The sequence below is a fragment of the Schistocerca serialis genome, chromosome 4, assembly GCF_023864345.2.
Source record: "Schistocerca serialis cubense isolate TAMUIC-IGC-003099 chromosome 4, iqSchSeri2.2, whole genome shotgun sequence".
NCBI lineage: Eukaryota > Metazoa > Arthropoda > Insecta > Orthoptera > Acrididae > Schistocerca > Schistocerca serialis.
Genome location: NC_064641.1, coordinates 285,831,299 through 285,851,190, shown reverse-complemented (window position 1 = coordinate 285,851,190; position 19,892 = coordinate 285,831,299). Strand labels below are relative to the sequence as shown.

General features: G+C 41.0%; 1 protein-coding gene across 1 annotated transcript in view; it reads left to right on the top strand.

The window, feature by feature from the left end:
* LOC126473883 (protein RRP5 homolog) overlaps window positions 1-19,892 on the top strand; it is a 182,881-nt gene that overhangs the window by 10,882 nt on the left and 152,107 nt on the right. The window contains exons 2-4 of the mRNA XM_050101221.1: window positions 2,303-2,446; window positions 7,530-7,697; window positions 16,805-17,105. Of these exons, the coding sequence (XP_049957178.1) occupies window positions 2,303-2,446; window positions 7,530-7,697; window positions 16,805-17,105 (613 nt within the window). The remainder of the gene's footprint in view (window positions 1-2,302; window positions 2,447-7,529; window positions 7,698-16,804; window positions 17,106-19,892) is intronic.

Genomic DNA, 19,892 nt, shown 5'->3' with positions numbered 1-19,892 from the left:
AAGAAGGGCAAAAAAACGGACCCGTGAAATTACCAACCAATATCTCTGACTTCAGTTTGCTGTAGAATCCTTGAACATATTCACAGTTTGAATATATTCACAGTTTGAATATATTAAACTTTCTTAGACTGAGAATCTTATGTCCATGAGTCAGCATGTTTTTAGAAAGTATCGCTCATATGAAACTCAGCTTGCCCTTTTCCCACATGATATACTGTGCACTACGAATGAAGAGCAACAGGCATATTCCATATTTCTGGGAAGAATTTGACATGGTGCCCCATTGCATGCTGTTAATGCAGGTAAGAGCGTGTGGAATAAGTTCATAGATATGTGAGTCACTCGAAGACTTCTTAAGTAAAGGAACCCAGTATATTGTCCTCAACGGGACTGTTCCTGAGAGATGAAATATGTAAATGATTTGGCGGAGGAGTTGGGCAGCAATCAATGGTTGTCTGCCAATTATGTGATTTTAGGTAAGATGTCAAAGTTTGAGTGATTGTAGAAGATGACTTGGACGAAATTTCTAGTTGGTGTAATGAATGGCAGCTAGCTGTAAATGTGGAAAAATGTAAGTTAATGCAGATAAGGAGGAAGAAAAAGCCTGTAATGTCTGGATACAGGGTTAGTGGTGCCCTGCTTGACACAGCCATGTGCTTTAACTATCTGGGCATAATGTTGCAAAGCGATATGAAATGGAACGAGCATGTGAGAGCTGTGGTAGGGATGAATGGTCGACTTCAGTTTAGGAAAGTGTGGTTCACCTCTAAAAGAGATTGCATATAGGATACTGGTGTGACCTATTGTTGAATATTGCTAGTGTGTTTGGGATTTGTACTGGGTCAGATTGAAGTAAGACATTGAAGCAATTCAGAGGCAGGCTGCTAGATATGTTACTGGTAGGTTCGAGCAGCATGTGTTACAGAGATTCTTTGAGAGCTCAAATGGGATTCTTTTTGAGAAACACTATTGAGAAAATTTAGAGAAATGGCGTTTGAAGCAGACTGCCACACAGTTCTACTGCCGCCAACATACATTGCATGTAAGGACCACAAAGATAAGATACAAGAAGTTAGGGTTCATATGGAGGCATATAGACAGTTATTTTTCCCTCACTCTATTTGCAAGTAGAACTGGAAAGGAAAAGACTAGTAGTGGTACAGGGTACCCTCTGCCAGGCTCAGTACAATGGCATGTGGAGACTTTATTATATGTTTGTATGGCAAGATTTTTGGTCAATTTTTTAAAGGCGCTGAGGAAAGTAGTATAAGGCAGCTGGCACCCCACCTTTCAGCCGGAGTCTTTTAATAAACTGAGGCTTACTCAGCGTTCTTGTGGTCCAGTAGCGGTATTTTTCTGCTGGTTCCCTTCTTTTCCCTGTCATCTATAAAGAACTTCCTGGATCAGTAAGATTTTCATTTTTTACTTATTTAGGTGCATGAAAATTTAGCATGTGCTCCAGTACTACAACATGGTTATCAGAATCCTTCTGATGATAATGGAGACATTTTACAGCATGTTATTACATGCTACATCACATTATAAAGGATCTTTTCACCTCACACTGGATTTTACATGCAAGATTTTATGTATACAAGTTGGGTAATTTTGAATCCCTGTATTTTGGAAATAGATAAAGACATCAAGAAAATTCTGAAGATTGTTTGAGATTGGGATCTTAGGAGTAGATCATAAAAAATTCAGGCATTTGCTGTACATAGCCCCATCTTGGCATCTGCGGCTCTGTTTTCGTAGCCCAAAAAAAAAAAAAAAAAAAAAAAAAAAAAAAGAGAAGTTGTTTGGGTTTTCTTAGGAAACCACCCTTGAACTAAATGGTGCCTCCTAAGATGCACATCTAATGCGAACAGAGAGAAGCAACCAGTTTGCTCCATTTGCCTAAGCTGGAGGAATTGTGAATATTTTAACTTTGATCCTGTAATGTAGATTAATTACATTAAAGGCAATCCTATTGGGTATACAAATAGTCTCTAGCACAGTGGCTATCCAAAGACTTGTCTCTACTGTTCTGTCACCAATAGAGCCTGAGGTATGAGCCCCAGAAATATTCTTTTCTTCTGCACCACATTTTGGAACATATTAGGTAGTGCATACCGTCGCTTGCATACCGATAATGGGATTAAGAGAGTGCCTTCTCTCTGTTGACCTTAATGTCAGTAAGATAGCATCCTAAATTATTTATCATTCCATTTATTAAATTTTTCAAATCAGTGCATTGAGTATTACTTGTCTGCCCCCATATTTGTTTATTTGTTCTCTATGTGGTAAATCTTTTTGTTTTCAGCTCTTTGGTAAGAAGAAAACGTCCAGTAAGAAACCCAGCAGGAAGCAACAAAGGAAATTAAAGAAAGGAGCTGTATCAAAAGTAACAAAGGTCCCTAAAACTTACACTGCAGTAGGTAAAACTGTGAAAAAATTGACCTATAAGGTAAGTTTCATGTTAAAGTGAAGATTATGACTCTGTGTGAGATATCCTCTCCCTTCTTTCCTTCGCGCAGAAAATGAAAAAGTGATGCCGCAAATGTCTGTAGAGACAATAGGTCCGCTTACGGTGCCAGTGAGTCCACAGGTGGCGGCAAACCTGTCACGTGAGGATAGTGAATGGTGTCCCAAAGGAAATACACTGCTGCACATTAAAATTACTACTCCAAGAAAGAAATAACCTTATTACGAGTACAGAGTGTGCTACTAAGAATATATGACTAAATTTGTAGGTGATTTGGAGGGATACATTTGTGAAATTTAATACACAGAGCTGCAACTCAGGGCTTCAACTAAAAAAGACTCTATAATGGCTGGGCATCAAGTCCTATTGAACTTGGGTGGCAGATATTGGCATGTCATTCCACATTGCTGCATCAAGTTGCCAGAGTTCATCATAGTGGCTTGCAGGTGGTGGGCAGACAGTCGCTTCGCAACTCAAGACCAGATATTTTCAGTGGATATGCTGGCCAGGGCATCAGTCGCACTCCTTCTGTGTGGAGATGGATCAGGACAGCAGATTCATGAAGACTTTGAAGATAAGCACAGTTACGAGCCTTAACATGTTGAAAAGTATTGTCACTCTGCTGTGGAATGTGCGCTGATATGAAACTTCCTGGCAGATTAAAAGTATGTTCTGGACTGAGACTCGAACTTGGGACCTTTGCCTTTCGCAGACAAGAGCTCTACTGACTGATTTATCCAAGCACAACTCATGACTTGCCCTCACAGCTTTACTTCCACCAGTACCTCGCCTCCTACCTTCCAAATTTCATGGAAGCTCTCCTGTGAAACTTGCGAGGCTAGCACAACCAGAAGAAAGGAGAACTACTGTGAAGTTTGGAAGCTAGGAGATGAGGCACTGGCGGAAATAAAGCTGTGAAGACAGGTCGTGAGTAGTGCTTGGGTAGCTCAGTCAGTAGAGCACTTGCCTGTGAAAGACGAAGGTCCAGAGTTTGAGTCTTGGTCTGGCACACAGTTTTAATCTGCCAGGAAGTTTCATATAATGCACACTCAGCTGGAGAGTGAAAATTTCATTCTGGAAACATCCTCCAGGCTGTGGCTTAGCCATGTCTCTGCAATATCCTTTTTTCCAGGAGTGCTAGTTTTGCAGGTTTCACAGGAGAACTTAGGTGAAGGTTGGAGATGAGGTACTATCGGAAGTAAAGCTGTGAGGACGGTTTGTGCTTGGATAGCTCAGTTGATAGAGCACTTCGCTGCGAGAGGCAAAGGCCCTGAGTTGAGTCTTGGTCCGGCACACAGTTTTAATCTGCCAGGAAGCTTCAAAGGTGATGTTGTTGTGAACCTAATGGCACACCCATTGCCTCTCTTGTTTCATGTGCCAGAGAGAAGAGATACAGCTGAGGCTGGAGATAGCAGTCATTTATGTATGAGGTGTGGCTGCTTGTGTGAATGTGTGGATGTTTTCTTTTCTGAAGGAGACTTTGGCCAGAGGCTAGATGGTAACACACTTTTTCGTGTGTCAGCTTTACAATGACTAGCAATCTCTCCATTTCATAATATTGTTGATCAGTGTATTTGGTGTTTAGTATTTTAACCAGTGTAAGAGAAGATGTCATTTCATAATCATGAATTCAGTTGTGTGTGTCTTAGGTTAGGTCGTTAGTAGTTGTCTACCACGTATATTATTACTTCATTCCCCTTAGGTTAGTTCGTTAGTAGTTGTCTACCACATATATTATTACTTGATACCCCACAATGCCAGTGACATTCCATAATACCATTTCCTTGGTTTTCAATGGCTGAGATGGATGATTCCTGAAAAATTCTTAATAATCTGAGTGCGAGGTGCCAAACCCTGGCTCTTAAATTATTCTCACCTTCTCTGTGTGTCAGATATTCTGACATATCTACTTCAGCTGATTATTTAATGATCTTTTCTGAAGTTTGGTACATTTGCAATGTGAATGTGAAATGACTCTTTCCACATGATTATGATTTATTGTGGAAATGATCCATGGAACCTGAAACTAACTAGCAAATAAGTATTCTTAATAATATTATGAAGAGCTATCCTTGTTGCCCACAGTGATGATGACACATTGAGTTGCAGACAAGCACAATGAAGAGACTGTTGCACACAAGCATTTGGCTAAAGCCTTTTTCAGAAAAGAAATCGCGCGCGCACACACACACACACACACACACACACACACACACACACACACAAACAAGCGAGCACACCTAATGCATAAATTACTGCTCTCTCCAGCCACTGCTTCCAGAATGCATTGGTGACAAGTCGAGTGGAAATAACAGTCTGTAGTGGGACAAGGAATGGGGTGGGATGATAGGGTACAGGTGGGGGGGAAGGGCGAGGATAGAGCGTTGCAGGGACCAGATGGTGGCCAGACAAGGCTGCTGGTGCAGTGTCGGGAGGCTGTGGGGGCTGGAGGAGAGCAACAGGGAAGGGGAAAAGGCCAACAGAGAGCGGAGCACAATGAAAGTGCTTGGGGGGGGGGGGGGGGGGGAGGTTGGAAAGTGGAAACTGTTGGGTGGATGGTGTGGAGACAGTAGATTACATTAGGATGAGGCTGGGATGATTTCAAGAGTGTAGAATATGTGGAAGGATAACTCCCATCTGTGAAGTTGATAGAAGCTTCTCTGAGGGGTGCTTCCTTGTGTGAATGTGTGTATTATCTCTCTTATTTTCTGAAGAAGGCTTTGGCCAAATGACAGTCTTTTCATTGTGCCTATCTGCAACTCAGCCAGTCATTTTTATGGTGAATAGCTATCCACCTTTTTCATAATATGATTGCTATTCTAACCTGGACTTACCATTTTATAGATAAGTGGTCTTGAAAATCCTTTGGTGATTATGTTGCATAGTGTTCAATGACTGCTGATTTCCCTGCTGACTTAAGTTGAATATGATTTTTGCATTCATTTGTCTCATATCGTAGCAGAATTGTACAGGGTGAGCACAATGTCTTGCCCTGATTATAACAATTTATTACAGAATAACCATATGACATAATAATTTACATTTGATGCTTTTACTTAGGTTAGTGGTACTAGTTCTTTGTAAACCTCAACGTGTGCTCCTTTGGCAGCTCGGAGAATGTCAAGGCGGTATTCCAATTCCCTCCAGGTGTTTTGTAATATGTGTTCTGTCACAGTACCCACAGCAGCTAGTATCCTAGCCTTCAGTTCATCGTCGTCAGCAACTGGTGTGATGAAGAGTCTGGCCTTGATATAGCCCCAGAAAAAAAAAGTCGAGGGGTGTAATGTCTGGGAGCGTGGTGGCCAGGGTGTTGGACCGTTCCTTCCGATCCACTGATCTGGAAATGTTTCATCCAGGAAATCACGCACTATCAAAGCCCATTGGGGGGGGGGGGGGGGGGGTGCTCCATCTTGCTAGAAAATTATCCATGGTTGATATTCTTTTAACTGTGGGGCAATGAACTGTTGCAAAACGTCTTAAGTGAATGTTAGTGGTAATGGATTTTTCTGCGAAGAAAAACAGTCCAAAAACCTTGTTATGCATGAGGCCGCACCAAACATTCACTTTTTCGCTGTCTTGCTGTAACTGTACTGTAGCATGTGGAGACTCTGAACCCCATATATGGACATTATGCCTATTTACCATTCCACTGACATGAAAGGTGGATTCATTGGCAAAGCATATGAGATTTAAGTAATCGTTAGCGCCATTGATCCTGTTGAGAATCTCAGCTGCAAATTCAGCATGTGTAAGCAAATCATTCGGTTGCAAGGCCTGTACAATTTGCATTTTGTAAGCATGCAACCTAAGTCTTTCATGAAGAATCTTCACCACACTTGGTTGTGGTGTTTGAAGTTCATGTGATGCTTGATGAGTTGATTTAGACGGACTCCGTTGAAACGATTGCCTAACACAATCAACAGTTGCATCACTCACATGAGACCTGCCACTTTGAGGATGATCTTCAATACTGCCTGTTTCGTTAAACTTTGCATACCATCACTTTATTGATTTAATTTCAGGAGGGCTGCTTCCATAAGAAGCCCAAAATTTACGCTGTCCACTGATGGGTGATTTCGTTTCGTGCAACCAAAGCACACATTGTGCTTTCTCCTGCTTCGACGCCATTTTGCCAGCAACTAGTGTGACCTAACATACCATGTCGGTCTTGTGGAGCACTAGCACCACATGTTGGTCACAACAACTAGTAACACTAGCCTATGTAACGGCATCAGATGTAACTTATTATGTCAAATGGTTATTCTGTTATAAATTTTTATAATCAGAGCAAGACTTTGTGCTCACCCCGTATATCTGTCTGAATTTACTATTATCCCCATTGGCATGACATATGATAAACACTGCTAGATAGTCTTGAACATTTCTTACCATATAATTTAATTGTAATTTTTACTGGGACCCCATCAGTAACCAAAATGATAAAATAACTTGAAAGGCAGGGAAAAAAAATATTTTATAGTTGGAAACATGATTACAAGTTTTTCATGGATATGGCTAATACATTGTTTGAAAGGTGGGCACCAGCTGCAGTTGTGGGTTTAATGAAGATATTCAATTGGTTGAACCTTGCTCAAAGTATGATGTTGCAGAAACTGCTGTCTTTCAACTGTATGTGTTTGCTCCGAAAGTATGGTGGAATGTCTGCATTTTTTTGTCGTCCCTTCCTTTCCTTTTTCTCTGCTACTCCCTGTTAAGCAAAGTTACGTATTGGCTAAAATATTAAACTACTATGCAAGAGGAGTGGCATTCAGTACTATGTGTGATCATCTAGATGAAAATTTACGATGTTTTCCTAAATCACTTTAATTTTGCAATTGTTCATTAAAAAATCTGTTTTTTGATTTCTTCCCCCGTTCTTGTCTGAATGAGTTGCTATCCCACTTCCTATTTTTACATCGTGAAGAAGACATTAAATTCCTACCTTTCTTCCTGTTATTGTTTTTTCCTGTTGTGTCTTTGAATCTCCTCCTTTCCTACAATTTTTGTGTGTGTTTTTGGCATAGCAGTGTAGCTAAGAAATCACATAGCTTGCTCTATATTACAGGAACTAATTGAAGGAATGCTGGTTTTGGGATGTGTGAAAGAAGTACGGGAATATGACCTGTCTGTTAATCTTCCTGGTTGTCTTGTGGCAAAAGTACCAGTGACAAATATCTCTGCTGCGTACACATCAGTTCTTCAATCTCTGACTGAAGGAAAATCTCCAGATGGTGTGAGTCTAGTAAATAGGTTGTTAAACTTTTTAATGTTGTTGATTTACAAATAAAATTTGCAAATAGGGTAAATGTGATGTCTTGCATTGTGTACTGCCATATCTTACATGTTCCTTCCTAAATCCTTTACATGTATATAGTAAGTAATCAGAGGTGAACAGTACAATTTCCTTTAATCTGTGTTGGAAATCATAAAGTAGTTGCTGTGCTACCTGCACAATGTCTGTAGAATGTAGGTACTTTCAATTTTGATTCTGAATGAGTTATATATCCCCCCCCATGAACCATGGACCTTGCCGTTGGTGGGGAGGCTTGCGTGCCTCAGCGATACAGATAGCCGTACCGTAGGTACAACCACAACGGAGGGGTATCTGTTGAGAGGCCAGACAAACGTGTGGTTCCTGAAGAGGGGCAGCAGCCTTTTCAGTAGTTGCAAGGGCAACAGTCTGGATGATTGACTGATCTGGCCTTGTAACAATAACCAAAACGGCCTTGCTGTGCTGGTACTGCGAACGGCTGAAAGCAAGGGGAAACTACGGCCGTAATTTTTCCCAAGGGCATGCAGCTTTACTGTATGATTAAATGATGATGGCGTCCTCTTGGGTAAAATATTCCGGAGGTAAAATAGTTCCCCATTCGGATCTCCGGGCGGGGACTACTCAGGAGGATGTCATTACCAGGAGAAAGAAAACTGGCGTTCTACTGATCGGAGCGTGGAATGTCAGATCCCTTAATCGGGCAGGTAGGTTGGAAAATTTAAAAAGGGAAATGGATAGTTTAAAGTTAGATATAGTGGGAATTAGTGAAGTTCGGTGGCAGGAGGAACAAGACTTCTGGTCAGGTGACTACAGGGTTATAAACACAAAGTCAAATAGGGGTAATGCAGGAGTAGGCTTAATAATGAATAGGAAAATAGGAATGCGGGTAAGCTACTACAAACAGCATAGTGAAAGCATTATTGTGGCCAAGATAGATACGAAGCCCACACTTAGTACTGTAGTACAAGTTTATATGCCAACTAGCTCTGCAGATGACGAAGAAATTGAAGAAATGTATGATAAAATAAAAGAAATTATTCAGATAGTGAAGGGAGACGAAAATTTAATAGTCATGGGTGACTGGAATTCGAGTGTAGGAAAAGGGAGAGAAGGAAACGTAGTAGGTGAATATGGATTGGGGCTAAGAAATGAAAGAGGAAGCCGCCTGATAGAATTTTGCACAGAGCACAACTTAATCATAGCTAACACTTGGTTTAAGAATCATGATAGAAGGTTGTATACATGGAAGAACCCTGGAGATACTAAAAGGTATCAGATAGATTATATAATGGTAAGACAGAGATTTAGGAACCAGGTTTTAAATTGTAAGACATTTCCAGGGGCAGATGTGGACTCTGACCACAATCTATTGGTTATGACCTGTAGATTAAAACTGAAGAAACTGCAAAAAGGTGGGAATTTAAGGAGATGGGACCTGGATAAACTGTAGGAACCAGAGGTTGTACAGAGTTTCAGGGAGAGCATAAGGGAACAATTGAAAGGAATGGGAGAAAGAAATACAGTAGAAGAAGAATGGGTAGCTCTGAGGGATGAAGTAGTGAAGGCAGCAGACGATCAAGTAGGTAAAAAGAAGAGGGTTAGTAGAAATCCTTGGGTAACAGAGGAAATATTGAATTTAATTGATGAAAGGAGAAAATATAAAAATGCGGTAAATGAAGCAGGCAAAAAGGAATACAAACGTCTCAAAAATGAGATCGACAGGAAGTGCAAAATGGCTAAGCAGGGATGGCTAGAGGACAAATGTAAGGATGTAGAGGCTTATCTCACTAGGGGTAAGATAGATAGTGCCTACAGGAAAATTAAAGAGACCTTTGGAGATAAGAGAATACTGCCTACAGGAAAATTAAAGAGACCTTTGGAGATAAGAGAACCATATTTATGAACATCAAGAGCTCAGATGGAAACCCAGTTCTAAGCAAAGAAGGGAAAGCAGAAAGGTGGAAGGAGTATATAGAGGGTCTATACAAGGGCGATGCACTTGAGGACAATATTATGGAAATTGAAGAGGATGTAGATGAAGATGAAATGGGAGATACGATACTGCGTGAAGAGTTTGACAGAGCACTGAAGGACCTGCGTCGAAACAAAGCCCCCGGAGTAGACAACATTCCATTGGAACTACTGACGGCCTTGGGAGAGCCAGTCCTGACAAAACTCTACCATCTGGTGAGCAAGATGTATGAAACAGGCGAAATACCCTTAGACTTCAAGAAGAATATAATAATTCCAATCCCAAAGAAAGCAGGTGTTGACAGATGTGAAAATTACCGAACAATCAGTTTAATAAGCCACAGCTGCAAAGTACTAACACGAATTCTTTACAGACGAATGGAAAAACTAGTAGAAGCCGACCTCGGGGAAGATCAGTTTGGATTCCGTAGAAATACTGGAACACGCGAGGCAATACTGACCTTACGACTTATCTTACAAGAAAGATTAAGGAAAGGCAAACCTACGTTTCTAGCATTTGTAGACTTAGAGAAAGCTTTTGACAAGGTTGACTGGAATACTCTCTTTCAAATTCTAAAGGTGGCAGGGGTAAAATACAGGGAGCGAAAGGCTATTTACAACTTGTACAGAAACCAGATGGCGGTTATAAGAGTTGAGGGACATGAAAGGGAAGCAGTAGTTGGGAAGGGAGTAAGACAGGGTTGTAGCCTCTCCCCGATGTTATTCAATCTCTATATTGAGCAAGCAGTAAAGGAAACAAAAGAAAAATTCGGAGTAGGTATTAAAATCCATGGAGAAGAAGTAAAAACTTTGAGGTTCGCCGATGACATTGTAATTCTATCAGAGACAGCAAAGGACTTGGAAGAGCAGTTGAATGGATGGTGTCTTGAAGGGAGGATATAAGATGAACATCAACAAAAGCAAAACGAGGATAATGAAATGTAGTCGAATTAAGTCGGGTGATGCTGAGGGAATTAGGTTAGGAAATGAGACACTTAAAGTAGTAAAGAAGTTTTGCTATTTGGGGAGCAAAATAACTGATGATGGCCGAAGTAGAGAAGATATAAAATGTAGACTTGCAATGGCAAGGAAAGCGTTTCTGAAGAAGAGAAATTTGTTAACATCGAGTATAGATTTAAGTGTTAGGAAGTTATTTCTGAAAGTATTTGTATGGAGTGTAGCCATGTATGGAAGTGAAACATGGACGGTAAATAGTTTGGACAAGAAGAGAATAGAAGCTTTTGAAATGTGGTGCTGCAGAAGAATGCTGAAGATTAGATGGGTAGATCACATAACTAATGAGGAAGTATTAAATAGGATTGGGGAGAAGAGAAGTTTGTGGTACAACTTGACCAGAAGAAGGGATCGGTTGGTAGGACATGTTCTGAGGCATCAAGGGATCACCAATTTAGTATTGGAGGGCAGCGTGGAGGGTAAAAATCATAGGGGGAGACCAAGAGATGAATACACTAAGCAGATTCAGAAGGATGTAGGTTGCAGTAGGTACTGGGAGATGAAGCAGCTTGCACAGGATAGAGTAGCATGGAGAGCTGCATCAAACCAGTCTCAGGAGTGAAGACCACAACAACAACAACAACAACATGAGTTATATTGCTATAAATTTTAGGAACTTTTTGCATTACCAGTCTTTCATGTATCCTTTGAGACTCTTTGGTTATCAGCATTTGTAGCTTAATGTACTAATGTTCCAATTGGGTAGTGAGTTCCTATACTTCCAGATTTTTGACAAAATTTCCAGAAAAGGTGCTGGTAAGTCGATACAGGGTATCGCACATAAAACCAGTATTCAGGTAACAGTTTACTAACTAAAAAAGGATAGATACTAGTAACATAAAAAAAATGTAGTTACCTGTTTATGTGAGGTGCTGGAAGTGGTGGCCATGGGCATCCAGGCATCACTGACTTTGTGAGATGACATTACCAGCAACAAGATGTAATTCTGCAGGTGTGATGTTGTTAATTTTTCTAGTTGTTGTTGTGGTCTTCAGTCCTGAGACTGGTTTGATGCAGCTCTCCATGCTACTCTATCCTGTGCAAGCTTCTTCATCTCCCAGTACCTACTGCAACCTACGTCCTTCAGAATCTGCTTAGTGTATTCATCTCTTGGTCTCCCTCTACGATTTTTACCATCCATGCTGCCCTCCAATGCTAAATTTGTGATCCCTTGATGCCTCAAAACATGTCCTACCAACCGATCCCTTCTTCTAGTCAAGTTGCCCCACAAACTTCTCTTCTCCCCAATCCTATTCAATACCTCCTCATTAGTTACGTGATCTACACAACTTATCTTCAGCATTCTTCTGTAGCACCACATTTCAAAAGCTTCTATTCTCTTCTTGTCCAAACTAGTTATCGTCCATGTTTCACTTCCATACATGGCTACACTCCATACAAGTACTTTCAGAAACGACTTCCTGACACTTAAGTCTATACTCGACGTTAACAAATTTCTCTTCTTCAGAAACGATTTCCTTGCCATTGCCAGTCTACATTTTATATCCTCTCTACTTCGTCCATCATCAGTTATTTTGCTCCCCAAATAGCAAAACTCCTTTACTACTTTAAGTGTCTCATTTCCTAATCTAATTCCCTCAGCATCACCCGATTTAATTTGACTACATTCCATTATCCTCGTTTTGCTTTTGTTGATGTTCATCTTATATCCTCCTTTCAAGACACTGTCCATTCTGTTCAACTGCTCTTCCAAGTCCTTTGCTGTCTCTGATAGAATTACAATGTCATCGGCGAACCTCAAAGTTTTTACTTCTTCTCCATGGATTTTAATACCTACTCCGAATTTTTCTTTTGTTTCCTTTACTGCTTGCTCAATATAGAGATTGAATAACATCGGGGAGAGGCTACAACCCTGTCTCATTCCCTTCCCAACCACTGCTTTCCTTTCATGCCCCTCGACTCTTATAACTGCCATCTGATTTCTGTACAAATTGTAAATAGCCTTTCGCTCCCTGTATTTTATACCTGCCACCTTCAGAATTTGAAAGAGAGTATTCCAGTTAACATTGTCAATAGCTTTCTCTAAGTCTACAAATGCTAGAAACGTAGGTTTGCCTTTTCTTAATCTTTCATCTAAGATAAGTCGTAAGGTTAGTATTGCCTCACGTGTTCCAACATTTCTACGGAATCCAAACTGATCTTCCCCGAGGTCCGCTTCTACCAGTTTTTCCATTCGTCTGTAAAGAATTCGCGTTAATATTTTGCAGCTGTGACTTATTAAACTGATAGTTCGGTAATTTTCACATCTGTCAACACCTGCTTTCTTTGGGATTGGAATTATTATATTCTTCTTGAAGTCTGAGGGTATTTCGCCTGTCTCATACATCTTGCTCACCAGATGGTAGAGTTTTGTCAGGACTGGCTCTCCCAAGGCCATCAGTAGTTCTAATGGAATGTTGTCTACTCCCGGGGCCTTGTTTCGACTCAGGTCTTTCAGTGCTCTGTCAAACTCTTCACGCAGTATCTTATCTCGCATTTCGTCTTCATCTACATCCTCTTCAATTTCCATAATATTGTCCTCAAGTACATCGCCCTTGTATAAACCCTCTATATACTCCTTCCACCTTTCTGCCTTCCCTTCTTTGCTTAGAACTGGGTTGCCATCTGAGCTCTTGATATTCATACAAGTGGTTCTCTTCTCTCCAAAGGTCTCTTTAATTTTCCTGTAGGCACTATCTATCTTACCACTACTGAGACAAGCCTCTACATCCTTACATTTGTCCTCTAGCCATCCCTGCTTAGCCATTTTGCACTTCCTGTCGATCTCATTTTTGAGGCGTTTGTATTCCTTTTTGCCTGCTTCATTTACTGCATTTTTATATTTTCTCCTTTCATCAATTAAATTCAATATTTCTTCTGTTACCCAAGGATTTCTATTAGCCCTCGCCGTTTTACCTACTTGATCGTCTGCTGCCTTCACTACTTCATCCCTCAGAGCTACCCATTCTTCTTCTACTGTATTTCTTTCCCCCATTCCTGTCAATTGTTCCCTTATGCTCTCCCTGAAACCCTCTACAACCTCTGGTTCTTTCAGTTTATCCAGGTCCCATCTCCTTAGATTCCCACCTTTTTGCAGTTTCTTCAGTTTTAATCTACAGTTCATAACCAATAGATTGTGGTCAGAGTCCACATCTGCCCCTGGAAATGTCTTACAATTTAAAACCTGGTTCCTAAATCTCTGTCTTACCATTATATAATCTATCTGATACCTTTTAGTATCTCCAGGATTCTTCCAGGTATACAACCTTCTTTTATGATTCGTGAACCAAGTGTTAGCTATGATTAAGTTACGCTCTGTGCAAAATTCTACAAGGCGGCTTCCTCTTTCATTTCTTCCCCCCAATCCATATTCACCTACTATGTTTCCTTCTCTCCCTTTTCCTACTGACGAATTCCAGTCACCCATGACTATTAAATTTTCGTCTCCCTTCGCTACCTGAATAATTTGTTTTATCTCGTCATACATTTCATCTATTTCTTCATCATCTGCAGAGCTAGTTGGCATATAAACTTGTACTACTGTAGTAGGCATTGGCTTTGTGTCTATCTTGGCCACAATAATGCGTTCACTATGCTGTTTGTAGTAGCTTACCCGCACTCCTATTTTTTTATTCATTATTAAACCTACTCCTGCATTACCCCTATTTGACTTTGTGTTTATAACCCTGTAGTCACCTGACCAGAAGTCTTGTTCCTCCTGCCATCGAACTTCACTAATTCCCACTATATCTAACTTTAACCTATCCATTTCCCTTTTTAAATTTTCTAACCTACCTGCCCGATTAAGGGATCTGACATTCCACGCTCCGATCCGTAGAACGCCAGTTTTCTTTCTCCTGATAACGACGTCCTCTTGAGTAGTCCCCGCCCGGAGATCCGAATGGGGGACTATTTTACCTCCGGAATATTTTACCCAAGAGGACGCCATCATCATTTAATCATACAGTAAAGCTGCATGTCCTCGGGAAAAATTTTTCTAGTAATGTTGTATTTTAAGATCATCTATTGTGCAAGGATTGTCAGCATACTCTTTGCTTTTTAGTTTGCCCCATAAATAAAAAATCACATGATGTTAAGTCAGGGGACCTTGGGGGCCATGAGACCTTTACTGACATGTCTGTCTTCAAGAAACATGTTGGTGATGTGGGCCATATTTTGGTTGGATGTGTGAGCAGTTGCTCCATCTAATTGGGATACTGCTTACTACGTCTCTGCATCTGTTAATTGTACTTAGAAAGAATCAAAGATCTCTAGATATCTGGCACCGTTTAAGGTGTAATTGAAAAATATGGGGCTAAAATGCACAAGCCAGACAACACACACTGAACACATATCTTCTATGAGTGGAGAGGTTCTTCATGCAGAATACTTGGATTGTCCTGCGACCAACATATGCCATTCTGGGTGTTTACATAACCTGACAGGTGAAACCAGGTCACACCTGATATGAAGTAAAGCAAGGGGTCCAAGTAACCATTAGCAATTGATGTGAAAAGCAATTTACAATAATGCACTTCTTTTTCCTGATCTTCAGATTTCAACTCTTTCTCCACACTCATATGAAAGGCTTTTAATTTCATATCTTTTAGTACACAATGACACAATGTATGAGACACACCATCCTGCTGTGATAACCTCTTTACTGACTTGTGGGGACATCTCATAATTTCCATGTGAATTTTGTCTATAGTTTCAGGTGTCCTCACTGTCAGTCACCTATTCCTCTGTAAATTTGAAATGGATCTTACAGCCCTCCATTTCTTGTACAGTGCTGGTCATGGGGAGCTTCTTACCAGGATATTTCACTTGAAACATATCTTTACATTTGTTGCTGGAGCTTGTCATTATGTAAACTCCACAATATCGCTTCCCTGTCTTAATGGAAACTGCCCCACTTAAGTAACAACTCAACAATACAAGCTTCTCACAACAAGTGATGCACGAACACGCAGCTGTACTCAACTTTCCAATAAAATGCAGTAGAGCCAACTTTCAAGGCAATTTCGACTAGAGAAGATTAACTGGTGTGTGAGGCATATTGGTTTTATGTGAGACACTCAGTTTTTTTTTTTTTTTTTTTTTTTTTTTTTTTTTTTTTTTTTTTTTTTTTAAAAAAGGTTGCATGGTATTGGAGATAATATTAAACTGCAATCATGAAATTTGGTGATGGTGTTTGCCTTTCTCTATATTTTCACCCTTCAGAGTGACATTTTTTTTCCCAGTGATGTATCATTTGATATATACCTCGTTTTTGAAAGAATTCTTTTGGCTGTTGCTTTGTTGTGATTCTGGTAATCCCTATCACACAATGGTTTCTCCATGGTTTCTTCACCTCAATCTGTTCTATTGGGAGGAATTTGATAGTCAAGAAGAGCAACCTGTGTGACTGTGTCATAGTGAATGGGTGTGCATGGTAGTGGAACTCTGCATGTGGTGACCTTTACTATATTCAAAATGTTGTGCAATATGTTGCAAACTGACCCATGAGTGATGTTCACTTTTTGCACCATCCTGTCAGTTGTGAAATGCTGCTCTTAGACACCAGGGTATCCACTACTTTTGCAATTCCTGAGTCTTTACAGGGAGATGACATGTGACCTCCTTCTATGTGATTCAGCCCTGTTTGACCACACTGGAGACATCTGTGCCACTTGACTGCTCTGTCATATGTTAGTGCAATGTTGCCATACACTTCCACCTGCTCGGCATGGATTGTTTGCAGCATTGTTCCCCTTCTAATGCAGACAATGAGTTAGCGCATGATTCTCCACTTGGGGTGCGGGTATTTCAATGTGTGCCAAGATTGCAGACATAAACCTGCAAACAAATGAAGGAATTACATAACTTTAGTCATTTGAGGTGATAGCTGAAGCCTTATGACTATCCCGTGTGCAACACAGCATGAAAATGAATAAATCTGAGCCAGGATATGGCTGTTATCATCATTGATGTTATTGCTATCAATTGAAACTCAAAAAAGACCTGTTAATTGTGGACATGCTTGTGGATTTACTTTCATTTACTAAAAGGCTATTGTTTCATTTTTATACATAATGTTACAGGATTTCTACAAGTTACGTCAGATATTTTTGGAAGGCCAGCATGTTGTTTGCAAAGTAACTCAGGTCCGTCATACAGATACTGGTGGCCACAGAGTAACTGCAACATTGGCTCCTCATGAATTGCATGCAGACTGCCCACCGGCATCTCTTGTTGTGCAAGGAACTGTCTTAACAACAGCAGTAAAGAGTGTGGAAGATCATGGCTATGTTATGGACACAGGCATGTTTGGTGTCCGTGCTTTTTTGAAAAAGGATTTTGCGAAAGAGTATGAGAGAGTATGGAACTCTGGAAGACCGCTTGGTAAGTAATTCCCTTTGCATTTGTTCCATCATAAAGATAATGGAAAAGATTGTTTGTACTTTCCTACTACATTCCCCTCATTGTGATCTTTCTCATTGTCCCTGTAGAAATAGAATTAAAAGTGCATTCCAGACTTTTATTCCATCTGGAATTCTGGAGAACATGACAGCCCTCATGTGTTGTTTACATCTCTATAATCAAACACTTATAGAGAAAATTTCTACTTAGCCAATGACAGCTAGCCTGAGAAGAAAAGAGGGGCATAAAAACGATATTTTTAAACAAATTGTTTCTTGATGTAGCAAGATAGGAGAAACTGGAAACTTCACTGTAACACAAAAGTTGCTTAAAATTATCTTTATTGCTATTTAAAACAATGGGAAATCCAGCAAGGAATGTAACAATATAATGAAAAGGATAGTTGCTACTTACCATGTAGTGGAGTTGCTGAGTTGCGCCAGCCGTTGTGGCCGAGCGGTTTTAGGCATTTCAGTCTGGAACTGCGCTGCTGCTATGGTCGCAGGTTTGAATCCTGCCTCGGGCATGGATGTGTGTGATGTCCTTAGGTTAGTTAGGTTTAAGTAGTTCTAAGTCTAGGGGACTGGTGACCTCAGATGTTAAATCCCCACACACTCGTGTGTGTGTGTGTGTGTGTGTGTGTGTGTGTGTGTGTGTGTGTGTGTGTGTGTGGGCGCGCGCGCACAAGTGCAACTCTCACACACGTGACCACAGTCGCTGCCAGCTGGTGCCAGACTGTGATAAGCAGCCCATTATGGGAGAGGCAACCAGGTGGGGGTAAAGAGGAGGCTGGCTTGGGGAGGGGGACAATGAAGTGCTGCTGGGAATATGCAGGGATGAGGTGGAGAATGGGGAAGCAAGGTGCAGTCGGGGCATTAGAGCGGAGGGGAATGGAAAAGGAGAGAAGAAAGACTAGGTGCATTGGTGGAATAGAGGGCTGTGTAGTGCTGAAATGGGAACAGGGAAGGAGCTAGATGGAGAATGATGACTGATGAAGGCCATCAAGCACCTTCCATGTTCCTATTCCAGTGCAACACAACCAGTCTTTTTCTTCTCTCCTTTTCAACCCGCCCATCCCTACCTGCCCTCTCCTCTGCCTTCCGTTTCACCTCCCGACTGCACCTAGCAGCGCCACTCTCCACCTCGTCCCTCTACACTCCCAGCAGCACTTTACTGTCCCTCACCCCTGTCACCGAGTGAGGTGGCACAGTGGTCAGCACACTAGGCTCGCGTTCGGGAGGACGACGGTTCAATCCTGCATCTGGCCATCCTGATTTAGGTTTTCCGTGATTTCCCTAAATCGCTCCAGGCAAATATCGGGATGGTTCCTTTGAAAGGGCATGGCCCACTTACTTCCCCGTCCTTCCCTAATCCGATGAGACCGATGACCTCGCTATTTGGTCTCTTCCCCCAAACAACCTAACCCTTCACCCCGATCCTGCTATTCCTCCCCCTCCCCGCCCCACCCTCCTCCTTACCTCCACACAGTTGCCTCTCCCACTATGCGCTGGTTCTCGCAGTCTGGCTCCAGCTGCCAGAGACTGTCGTTTGTGTGTGTGTGTGTGTGTGTGTGTGTGTGTGTGTGTGTTTGACAAAGACCTTGTTGACCCTGTTTTTCTGTGGTCCAAGACATTCCATGTTGGAAGCAATAACTTTCTGTTGGAGCAGTTATGTTTTACGTCAGTGGTGATGCAGTAACATCAGTTCATTTCAACTGGGTAATGGTACACACATGACTTACCAATAGAAAAAAGTAATGTGGAGTTACAGACTCCCATTGCACTCTAAAGTGAAAGGCTGAGGGGAGACTAAATAACTGCTGGAGTGATTTTATCCAAATCTGATACACATAAAAGTTACTTTCTTGGGGAGGGGGGGTGGGGTTGTGCTATGGTGCCTATGACATCTGTAGCATTACTAGGGAGGGCATGGAGATGGAAAGGTTTTGAGTGTAAATACAGTGTAAGGATATCTGTGGAATGTGTAGAACAATTGTAACCAAAGTTGGAGTTAAGAAATAATGTGGGGTAACCTATCTCTACTGCTCCCAGAGGCGGTTGCAAATGTTGGAATAACTTAGTTTTCATTCGCAGTTAGTACATATGTGAATTTCTGCCTGGTAAACATAGTGGGTAGAGGGAGTATGATAGCAAAGTCATATGCTGGTAACAAACAGCTAGATTTTGTAAGAGTACAGTAAGTATTAGCAAGAGGGTGACGTGTAAGAATATGTAGAAATTGGGTTGTTAGGTTGATTGGTGAAAGTTCAAAGACACGTCAACCTCAAATTCACAGGGATAGAAGAGAGTATGAAAAAATTGAAAATGACCAATATTAGTCTTAGATTTACATATTTTGCATTAATTAGTAATAGTGACATTTAATTGCAAGTGTAGTTGAATAGAACTTTGAGAACCTTCTGGAATGTGTAGTAATATTTTCCCATGCTTTTACCTTCTAAGAAAGAGTTCATTTAACTATACACACACATACAGTACATGGAAATGCATGTGGTTAAGAGGAATCGAAGGTTGTTCCAAACATCCCAGAGATAACTTGTGCGTGTAGCTTTAAAGATATGCCAGTGAAACAACTTTAATTTTACACTGTAGTTAAATTTTATTCTCTTTTCTGTCTAAAGGTAGAGAGGGATAATGACAACACTGAGCTGTCAGCTAGTTATTGAGGGGAAAAAAGTTATGTTAGGAAGTCTCTCCAGTTTTCATAAGGAATCATCTTCTGACTAATAGTAATTTGGTACCTGTGTGC